Here is an 11,997-nt window from a genome sequence, read left to right on the forward strand (position 1 = left end):
CTGCCTTCGTGCGCGTGGTTTCCCAGTCCTGTTAAGGTTCGTCCACAGATATGACACCGGGAACGTTGGTAATGATATCGTTTCGATTGAACACTACGTTTAGGATTGTGCTCGCTAATGCAGTTGACGGAGAAGTTTGGGGTTCTTACTTTTTACTACGGGGAGGTTTCTTTGTTGTCGCTTAGATTCTGCTTACCTGTACCACTTGTTATTCGCGCCCTCTTCGTGCGCTGTTTTTCTCTTTTTATGTACGTAGTTCTCGTAGCTGCGGTAGTTAGTTTTTGTACTTCGTTTTTGTTTTCGGGTTAGTCGGTGGAGGTTGTAGTCGGGTAGTTAGGTGTGCGATAAGCTTCGGCTTCTAAGCAATATAAGTTTCTTCTTCCCCTTCTTCTTGTATTCTACTTTGGGTTATTACTTGGGGGGTTCGCCTCGCTTCAAATACATTACTTTACTCTCAGTCCACGTTACGTCTGCTGCCCCTCCTACCCAGTGCGCCCGCTGTTATGGCCTTCGCCGCCTCGTCACCCCTCGCCGCGTCCTCCTCGGTTAACCGACCGACCGCCGTTATCTCCGTCCTCGTACAGACCTTTACCTCTGTGCTCGTACAGACCTTTACCTCTGTCCTCGTACAGACCTTCGTCGCTGCCCTCTCCTCTGTCCTTGCACAGACCGCCGTCCCTGCCTTCAGGTATACCTCTGCACCGTCCTCCACCCTCGCGCGAGGCCAGCCCCTTCCCTCTGGGAACCCAACCATGTCCCTCGACCCCTCAGCTACTACCTCGCCCATGGTTCTTTACAGCAGCTTTAGGGGCTGCAATTGACTCCCTCAGGGAGGTGATATCGTCTCCTAGCTTGGAGACTGTTTCGGTGAGCTGTTTGTTTTGATGAATAATTCCTAACAAGAGGAGGGTCATCATCTGTTGGGAGTCGCGGTTGTCTCTACATCCGATTGACTTTTCACCCTCAGCAGAGAGAGAGTGGTTGAGCTCTGGGAGGCTAAAGACATTGTCGAGCGAACTAAGGTAGACTACCTCGAAGAGGGCCTTCCTTAGTGTCGTGTAGGCGATCGACATGAAGCCGGAACGGTGGGGGTTTTTGGTGTATAAGAACGGTTGTCACGTAAAAAAGAGGAGGTTGGTTTCAAAAACCAAGGAAGAAGCGGGGAAGAAGGATGAATTTCGCTTTATTTGCAGCCTATATAAATATATTCTTTATATAGAAAATAAATTTTTAGTGGTTTTTCTATAGATATTGCTCCTCATACTAAAAAACCAGAATTTTTATATTTATAAGAGATTTGCTGTCTAGTGTGCAGACTTCCTATAATTCTGATTGGTCAATAATGGATGTACTTCCATTACAGAGTAGGTTCGGGAACTTTTTAGCGGTTCAGTTGTATTAATTGTGAATATATATATATGTAATTCTAGGTTCTTTAAGAACCGATTTAAAAACACTATGAGGTACAATTAAATGATATTTTTCGGGTTATAAATGCAAATAATAGAGTATTTGATTAGAGTTTTCTATCATTTCCAATAAATCATTTTGTGTTTTTGGTAAATCTGAATTGATTTATTGTGGCAGTTGAAGTTGGTTTGCCAAATGCTGCTGCATAGACTCGAATTTGGAGGAATGCCGAACAAGAATTATTTAGGTGAGAAAACGGATACTGTAGTTGGGTGCAACGTCGAATTCTACATTGCACTCAGCATACCCCCAAACCCGAGTCTAATTCTTGGACATTTATGGCTGTACACAAATAGGAGTCTTGGGTGACAACAATATACAAAACCAAAAAAAAAGACAAGACAATTTCACTTTATTAGCAGCTTATATAGGTTAGTCCTTTGGATATAAAACTATTTTTAGTATTTCTCCCATGCCTATTGGTCCTCGTGCTGAAAAGTATAAATTTAGTACTACATGTGGCATAATTAAAAAGTCTCCCGTGTGAACACTCACTCACGCGTACTCATCAGTCACGCACCATAGAAAACGATTAACAGACATTGGCCGAAAGGAAATATAGGTGTGCGCAAGTGAGTATTCATGCGTGGTATGTTAATTACACTTGTGGAATACTTGGGGTCACTGAAAATGAATACAAAGCTTAAATGAACAGAATTTTTTTGAACAAATAAGATTCCATGGAAAAATAGCTTTAGTAACTTAACTTTGCATCATGTACTTCTTCAAGCGGTCTTCATTCTCGATCCATCAGCATTGACTACAGTACAAATCCTTTCTGTCTAGTACCTAGCCAAAGCCCTTGGCACTAAGGTTCTTCGTAACTACCCCTATATGAGAATGCCAATAGTAAATTGTTCAACTCCTCTCTAGTCTATATCTTGAAGAAAATAGTAATTTCGGTGATTAGATTAAGATATCAAATTATTTGCTCGAAATACTATGACTTTTGTGAGTTTTTATGGTGGAGATAAGGTTGCCTGCCCAACTGCCTTTCCAGGTTCAGATCTCGATGCCTTTACAGATTTGAACGGTTGACCGTGTTGTGTGCACCTAAAGAGCTAATGTTATTATAGTACCTTGGTACAACACCAACGGCACATCCTTTATGGTTTTGTAACGGCGGCCAAACAGTTTGGTTATGCGAGGTGTCGGGGTACGATAGGGAAGGGTTACGTATTGTGGTTGGGTTTAGTAAAGCGGGTTTCCATTATGTTCTTTCTGTTTCTGTTATACGGGAGTATGAGTCATTGTTGGAGTGAGGGGTAGATATATAAAGGGGTGTTGTCTCGTGATTTTATGTTTTTCTTTCTTTTCCTTTTCTCTTTACGCAACCTCTGTACTTTAAGGTTACGAATACTATTTGGTTCGCGCTACGTCATAGGGTTTACCCGGTATACTAGACCAGGTACAACCATCCATAGTCCATAGTCCACAGTCCCCGTTCTTGCCTTAGGTGTACCCTTCGGCCCCATAGTCTATAGTCCACGAACCTTCTACGTCCACATCTTCGCCTCGGTTGTATTCCTTGGCTTCATAGTTCCTACGCCCATAGTCCCCGTTACACTTAGGTTGCGTCCTCTACAGCCAACCAATACAACACCGCCTCGCTTAGCTCTGGTCGCGACCATGTCCGACACCACTCAAGATACGTTGCTGCAGCGTCTTTCAGAATTTTTGACCACATATGGTCCTCTCCCAGCGGATATAGACCTCGGTGATGAACTTACCGAGGCCAATAATCTCATTGCTGAATGTTTAGAGGCTTTCACCAAGCCTTCCGAAATCCCCGAACCCGTTATCGACAAGGCCCAAGAAGAGGTCATTATCGGCCTCACCAAGGAACTCGAAGCAGCTGACGAAAAGGCTGCCGATCTCTTGCAAACCTTGTCCAAATGCCAGGAAGAGTCTACCGAGACTATCCGGGGCTGCGATGAAGTTATCGTTGCTCTCAAGGGCGAGCTTGAGGAGTCTAAGGCCGCAGAGAAGGAGCTTCGGTATTGCCTGGCACTACATCAGGAAAGTCTCGCCACCGCTGATGAGAACCTCGCTGATGCTGAAGATGAGATTCTCCACATCACCTCTGTTGCAAAGGCCTGGGAGGCCCAAGCCAATGCCATCATTGCTGACCTTCGTTCTCGTATCTCCGTTTCTACCGCTACAGTTAAATCTCGCCATGTCTCTAAGTCTCGTTACCTGGCTCCTCGCGCCCAAGATCCCCGTTCCATTAGCAATTGGCCAGAAAGGCCACTTGAAAATGGGTCCCCAAAGCCGGCGTTAAAAGGTCAGCCGCTTTGGTAAAAAATGGCAAACCAAAGGGGCCAGCCCCGCCACCTGTTTCTGTTCTCCCTGCTGCTGCTATGTCTGAGGATAAGATGTCCGAAGACTCTCTTGTTGTCACCTGCTCCGTCTCCCAGAATCCTGACTCCTTCGTTCCCACCTATACTCTCATCGACACGGGAGCATCAGGTTATGCGTTCATCGATCAAGGTTTTGTGAAAAAGCATGGACTCTCCTTGGAACCCCTGAAAACATCACGCCTACTCGAGGTAATCGATGGTAGGCCAGTCAAATCAGGAAAAATTACCCATGTCGCTCGCCTCTCGTTAGATATCCATGGCCATCAGGAGACTGCTTTGTTTTTCGTTACCCATCTAAGTCACTATCCGATTGTGATGGAAATGCCTTGGATGCGGCAACATGATGTTACCATTCCACCAAAGGAAAATCTACTCGTTTTTAACTCTCGGAACTGCTGTCAACACTGTTCACTCAGTGGAACGGCGGTTACTGTCCATGGCATATCGATCCCCTTACCAGAATTTCATACAGTTGTCAGCTCAGTAGCTGATAAGTCCACCCCCGACGTCAAGCAACTCGTACCAAAGGAATTCCACCATCGCCTTCACATGTTTAAAGAATATGATGCCTCAGCTCTTCCACCTCACCGACCCTCCCATGACATTGAAATAATTTTGGAAGAGGGTAAACGACCACCGTATGGACCCATCTATGGCCTGTTGCAGACTGAATTGAAAGCATTACGGGAATATCTTGATGATAACTTACCCAAAGGATTTATTCGGGCCAGTGAATCACCGGCGGGAGCACCTATACTATTCGTAAAGAAAAGTGATGGGACTCTCCGGCTATGTGTGGATTACCGAGGCCTCAATGCGATCACGGTCAAAAATCGGTATCCGTTACCACTGTTAAAGGAAACTTTGGCTAAACTTTCGAAGGCACAGTATTATACCAAGTTGGACCTACGTTGGGGATACAATCAGATCAGGGTAGCGGAGGGAGACGAATGGAAAACGGCATTTAGAACTCGATATGGACATTTCGAGTATACAGTAATGCCGTTCGGATTAGCCAACGCCCCCGCCACCTTTCAACATTGGATTAATGATATCCTACGGCCTTATCTTGATCAATTTGTCACGGCTTATTTGGATGATATCCTAATTTATTCGGAAACTTTGTCAGAACATAAGGATCATGTCCAGAAGGTTTTGAAGGTACTTGATGAGAATCATGTTCACCTTAAGCCTGAAAAATGTGAATTCATGGTCCAGGAAACGAAATATCTCGGCCTTATTCTCACCCCGGATGGGAATAGGATGGATCCGAAGAAAGTTGTTGACATATTAGAATGGTCCACACCAAGAAATCTCCATGATGTTCAGGTATTTTTGGGATTTGCAAATTTCTATCGACGGTTTATTTTGGGATATTCAAAAATTTTTGCTCCGCTTACAGCTCTGACCAAGAAAAATGTCAAATTCGAATGGACGGATGAAAGGGAGGAAGCATTCCAGACATTGAAAAAGATGTTCACAACGGCACCCATACTAATGCACTTTAATTCGGATCGGAAAATCGTGGTAGAAACCGATGCATCCGACTATGTTTCTGCTGGAATCCTGTCCCAACGTGATGATGAAGGAATTCTACATCCAGTCACTTTCTTCTCTAAGAAACATTCCCCTGTGGAATGTAACTATGAGATCTATGACAAAGAGCTCCTGGCAGTCGTACGATGTTTTGAAGAGTGGCGACATCATTTAGAGGGGGCACAATTCCCAATTGAAGTTCTTAGCGACCATCGGAACCTCGAATATTTCATGTCAACAAAGTTATTCAACCGTCGACAAGCCCGTTGGTCTGAATTTCTTTCACGTTTCGATTTCGTCATTCAATTTAGACCAGGAAAACAAGGGGCGAAACCAGATGCATTGACTAGGAGGTCGGGTGACCTGCCTAAAGAAGGGGATGAGCGGTTGACCCATCAGAGTCAAGTGGTGTTGAAGCGAAAAAATTTAGATGCAAAGCTAAGTTTGTTCGCGGGTTCTTTTTCAAATGAATCCGCTGAAGGAATGTCCACTGTAGAGGAGTTGTTTTTAAATGCTTACCAAGTTGACAGTTTCCCGAACAAAGTCCTTGCAATGCTTCGGAATGGCGTCCGTTACTCGAATAAGATTTCGCTTGCCGAATGCACGGAAGACAATAACGGTCGGCTACTTTATGGTGGCGCACTCTATGTACCAGATGACAACGATCTTCGGCTAAGACTCCTAAAGGAACATCATGATAAACCATCGGCAGGCCATCCAGGCAGAGCGAAGACTTTGGAACTCCTGAATCGAGAGTACTACTGGCCACAGATGCGAAAATATGTCGACCAGTACGTTAGGAATTGCAATGTGTGTGCCCGTAGCAAGGCACCACGCAATGCACCTTATGGGGTACTTCGACCTATGCCAATACCCGATGGACCATGGAGGGACGTATCAATGGATTTCGTTACTGACCTTCCGGAAAGCGAAGGATATAATGCGATATTGGTGGTAGTGGATCGACTAACCAAGATGCGACATCTGATTCCCACAACTAAAGAGGCGGATTCAAAAGAAGTAGCGAGGTTGTACATCGATAATGTTTGGAAATTACATGGACTCCCTGAAACTATGGTATCTGATCGAGGAACACAATTTGTTGCGGAATTCTGGAGGTCCCTTTGCGATCGTTTGGAAATATCGCCAAAGTTCTCTAAAGCGTTTCACCCCCAGACGGATGGACAAACGGAAAGAATCAATGCTGTGATGGAACAATACCTTCGAAGTTATGTTTCTTATCAACAGGACGACTGGGTTCGATGGTTGCCAATGGCCGAGTTTGCAACAAATAACCATGCTTCTGAAACGACGAGAATCTCTCCATTTTACGCCAACTCAGGGAGGAATCCAAGCATGACTTTTGGTCCTTTGGAACATGGTAGAACGACAGCGGAGGATCAGGCCAATAGTATTGCAAGGGAGATGAAGGATATATTGGATTTTCTAAAGGATGAATTATTTCGAGCGCAAAGGATTCAAGAAGAGTCCGCCAATATACGTCGGACTCCAGCACCTCACTATCGTGTGGGGGATAAAGTTTTCTTATCAACCAGCCATGTCCTTACCAAACGACCATCGAAGAAACTCAATTGGAAACGCATTGGACTGTATGTCGTGAAACGGATCGTTAGTCCTTACGCCTATGAATTAAAACTTCCCCATTCTATGAAGGTTCATCCTGTATTCCATGTTTCGCTATTGTCTTCTGCAGCGAATGATCCTCTACCCGGTCAACAACAGTTGCCACCGCCTCCAATCGAAATTGAAGGACAGGAAGAGTGGGAGGTTGAAGATATCTTGGATTCAAGGAAACGTCGGGGAAGGTTTGAGTACTTGGTAAAATATGTTGGTTATGATGAAGTTTCGTGGCAGCCATTATCGGATGTCGAACATTCGCCCGATATCGTTAAACGTTTCTACGAACACTACCCATGGAAGCCTAAGTCTACCCGGAGGTAGACCTTAGAGGGGGGATGGTCTGTAACGGCGGCCACACAGTTTGGTTATGCGAGGTGTCGGGGTACGATCGGGAAGGGTTACGTATTGTGGTTGGGTTTAGTAAAGCGGGTTTCCATTATGTTCTTTCTGTTTCTGTTATACGGGAGTATGAGTAATTGTTGGAGTGAGGGGTAGATATATAAAGGGGTGTTGTCTCGTGATTTTATGTTTTTCTTTCTTTTCCTTTTCTCTTTACGCAACCTCTGTACTTTAAGGTTACGAATACTATTTGGTTCGCGCTACGTCATAGGGTTTACCCGGTATACTAGACCAAGTACAACCATCCATAGTCCATAGTCCACAGTCTCCGTTCTTGCCTTAGGTGTACCCTTCAGCCCCATAGTCCATAGTCCACGAACCTCCTACATCCACGTCTTCGCCTCGGTTGTATTCCTTGGCTTCATAGTTCCTACGCCCATAGTCCCCGTTACAGGTTTAAGTGAGGAGTATAGCATGTTATTAGATAATTTGGCACTAGTGCGCATGATGTGATATGTTTTTATATATGAAAAGACTGTATTTTTATTGTCTAATAATGAATGAAATAGTAACGGGTTTTGTATGAAGTATATCTCTTGCTTAATCACTGTATAGATTTTCCTGCAATACCAACCAGAAAAAGTTGTGTCATGTGCATGATAGCCACCCATCGCTTGCGGTTTACAGTACCCTACGGGTTCTCATTGCCTACGGCCTCCAATCCCCTACGGGTTTTGATCCCTTATACGATATCTCTATCATGCTTAGTAATCAATTTTATAAAACCCTGCTGGGTTATATACCAGACGGCTTTTATCCCGTCCGACTTACTTTCCCTCACTCAAATGTCGTTCAATTATAGTACGTGATTGATAAGATAAGATCGGAGAACTCCCTATCTAACTCTAATGTAATTAGTATCTAACCACTATAAAAATCGTTGTGAAGAATTAAGTAAACTAAAGTGTAATTAGATGAGACTGTAGTTGGAATCTCCATTTTTTTTACATCATTATAGACACTCCTCTGTAATAACTCTATAACAATTTCCGTATTGGCTTATAGAACCCTTCTGAGTGTCCCCTTTTTGGAGCTGACATATTACTCTTTGATAAATTGATAATTTGTCTGCTGATATGGCATGCTCTATTTGTCAATAGTTCAATGCATTAGGATAGACTATTGAAAATACTAGTATGAGAAAACTACAAGATTTGCCTCATCAAAGAAGCCTCAATCTCATCGTGGATAAGAAATAAATACCGTTCCAACCTGGAATAAAACAAAACCAAAGTTACAAAACAAACACAAAACAAATACAACAGATGTCTCCTCCAAACAAGTCTTAATCTCTAACCTGGAATAAAACAAAAGGGAAGCTACACAACTAATATAATATACAACCCCATCAACTTAAAACATAATAGCAGCCCCAATGACAAAAGCGGTAGCACCGGCACCAGCGAGATTGATAATGTTGTTTGGTGCGAAGCTTGCGGTCCCTGACGCACTAGCAGTCTCAGTTGAATTGGCTTTTGAAGAGATAAACCAGTCAGTATTTATCAAATTTATTGCATATAATAATATACTATTTGAGCTGCCTCCTTTTTTGCATGCAAGTGTAGGTGTCCGAGCTTCTAGTCCACTAAAGCTTTTGGCGTACTGAGGAAGTTTGATATAATCACCAAAGATTGGTGTCACGAGAAGAGCAACAAAAAGGAGGAAGAGCTTGGGAATGGTAAATGAGAGCATCGTTGAAGTTATAATTTTACAAGTCTTTGTTGGCCGATTAAGACGGAGAGATTTAATTTGATTGAGAGGTTTTGGTTGCGGATGATGCTTATATACAAAAAGCCTGCCAAGCTCACACACTATAAAGTGGGCTGAAACAGATATGGCACGCCACTAGAACAGATCCCTTTCTTTGCGCCCTCAAAATAAACCTTTTATGCGAACGGGTCGGCAAAAAATTATCAGCGTCTACTAGTCATAGGTTCAACGGCACTCACAGAGACTGCTAGACTACCATTTGGTAGTGAGCCCCCGGGAGCAGCCAACTGTTCTGACTTAGGATAATAGTTAGTCAAACTCAGGTACTTTAATAGACTACCATTTGGTAGTCAGCCCAGGAAAGTAGCCAGCTGTTCCGATTTAGAATAATAGTCAACTAAACTTAGGCCCCTTAGTGGCCTATTTCTCATTAGTTCATGTAGAAAAGTGCCTGAGCAGCTTAGTGGGAAGTCATATGATTGTCAATTCTTCATTCGTCTACATATGCTTTCAAGCTCCTGCTTGAAGGTAATACACTGTATGTCTGGGTTTCATTCTAAACAGCGCTACTTTCAGCTCGATCTAAGGGATTTTTCACGATCTTGGAGGATTGTCTGCCTCAGCCATGCAGACTTGTTGGTGATATGCACTGTTGGTATTTCTGCGGCGGAGCGGGGTAATAGGCGTCTAGGAGGACATCATAAATCATAATCAAAAAGCAGTTCTCCACGCCCTAAACAGGTTCCCCACAACCATTTCCGGGTTGGATCGATCCCGGCACACTATTCCCCAAGCAACATATCACCTAGTTAGTACTGCAGTGGGTGACCATGTAGGAATCCTGGGTACTGAACTCACTCTTTTTTTTACAAATCGTTGGTAGATTTTCTAGATTTCCTAGACTCCGTACTGAATGTTTTATGACCACTTCCCTGCAATATCATTTTGATTACGCCCTTACTATAACTTTTTCCCGTTCTTGGTGGCTTTTATCCCATGGCAGTTGCCCAACCTGTTTAGGAATGGTCTAAATCATATGATATCACTCGAAGGCATCCAAAACCAACGTGCCGTCGACTTTTGTTTTTTGTTTACCGTGCCATCGAGCTACAGGTGCTAGTCTTTTTCGAATCCTACGTCCTACATACTTCTTACTCTTTAGTACCAGATAGGCCCATATCAAGTTGTTTCACCGCGCCAGCTTCTCATTATCCGTGAAATAAGGTGTATGTAAGGCTACAATAACCCTTCTGTTCGATTATTTACAAGCTATCTTATGTATGTTCTAGATGACGCCACCGGTTCGCGATCGTCGTGCGCGTTCGTTGTGCTTATTCTTTATTTTCGTTGCTGCCTGTGGTTTAGTGTTGCTAGGGCGGCCTACATGGTCCATGGATAGACCAGTACGCCCGCCCCAAGTGAGCATTGCCCGCTATTTTCCCCGCTACTCTGAGCACGTTGTATGCGACGGTTGCTGCTACTCACCAAAATTTTGATTGACGCTCGTTGAAGGACCGCGCTTGCTGGAGGGTACAGGCGGACTGGCTAGGGGAGAACTAGACCGTTTTCACTCCTTTAGTGTGTCTTGGCAAATTTTTAAGCTAATCTCGAGACGAAAAATTAATTAGTGTCGAGCTGTTCTAGAAACAAGGCTTCAAGATGACTCGTCTCGGGGAGAATACTAAGAGTACAGCCTTAACTGATCTTCATCAACAACTTCCAACACTAATCCGCCAAAACTAAGGCTCCACAACCCAAATCTGCTCTGGGCCAGAAAATCCGCAAAAAAGAGAGGATTGAGTTCAGTACCAAGGATTCCCACATTGTCACCCACTGCAGTACTAAGTAGGCGATATGTTGCTTGTGTATTCTATGACTGAACACAGCGGGCTCTGTAATAAAAGAATTTTATTCCTAGATACCTAACTAAAGTTCCATCAGTGGAGTGGACATGCACTCCGGAGATTTACAGTTGAGTACAGGATGAAATCTTCATAGTCCTATCTGTGATATAATGCCAGTAATACTTACATACTAAAATTTTCGTTCTCTACGATACTAAGTACTATGAGACGAGACTAAGACCCAGGTTTTCTTGTCGTTGCCCGTCCCGATACAAGCTTTATAAAATCGAGTCAAGATGACCCAAGGCCCCTTCAAAAAGACTTTCATTTCTCCCTTGATCATACTCTCCAGATATTACATGTTTCCTCTGGTCTATCTGTTCAAATGATATCTGATAGATGTCCTGTTGTGTCCGTAACACTTTTTATGCTTGTTGTGTTCGTCGTGTCCGTCGTGCACATTGTAAGCCCTGATATTTCTAAACTAGACTCCCTAAGCTGTAGATTTCTTTCTTAGAGCACCGTATATTCACCAGCTGAGTATAGAACCTAATATAGTTGGACGAGCTAGGAATGGAGGAGGACGAGCTTCGAATGGACAGCTATAGCTAGGGTCCAGAGACTTTTTTTTCCTAACGGTCGGGCGCCTATGTTCGTTTGAAATAGTAGGAGAGGACTACCTATGGTGCGGTAAAGTTATGCCTGTTGTTATTGGATACATATACATATTGGATTTGGATATACATATTCGGTGCGTTAGAGCGTTCCAGAAAATACACTTATCGTGACTATCTATACGACGGGAAAGATACTCTGAGAATAGTTTTTTTCAGGCGATTTCGAGAGGTGATAAGATCTTTAGAATACTTTATGATATACTAATATCCTGAGCTTGCAACGCGTTATAGATTAAAATGGTTCCAATATTGCAATAACACTTTAATTTTGATATACATGGATTCAAAAGATACATATTCACAGCCCATCACTCGGCCGCCAGAAATCAACTATCAGAATTTCCGGTAAAGGCAATTTCA

General features: G+C 43.4%; 1 protein-coding gene across 1 annotated transcript; it reads right to left on the reverse strand.

Moving 5' to 3' along the window:
- Positions 1-454: 454 nt before the first annotated feature.
- H6S33_002906 (uncharacterized protein) lies at positions 455-787 on the reverse strand (the record flags this gene model as incomplete). The annotated part of the gene is made up of 1 exon (XM_044834457.1): positions 455-787. The coding sequence occupies one exon, from the start codon at positions 785-787 to the stop codon at positions 455-457; it is 333 nt and encodes a 110-aa protein (XP_044692113.1).
- Between the last annotated feature and the right edge of the window lie 11,210 nt (positions 788-11,997).

The sequence above is a fragment of the Morchella sextelata genome, assembly GCF_020137385.1.
Source record: "Morchella sextelata strain SCLS chromosome Unknown scls_14, whole genome shotgun sequence".
Taxonomy (NCBI): Eukaryota; Fungi; Ascomycota; class Pezizomycetes; order Pezizales; family Morchellaceae; genus Morchella; species Morchella sextelata.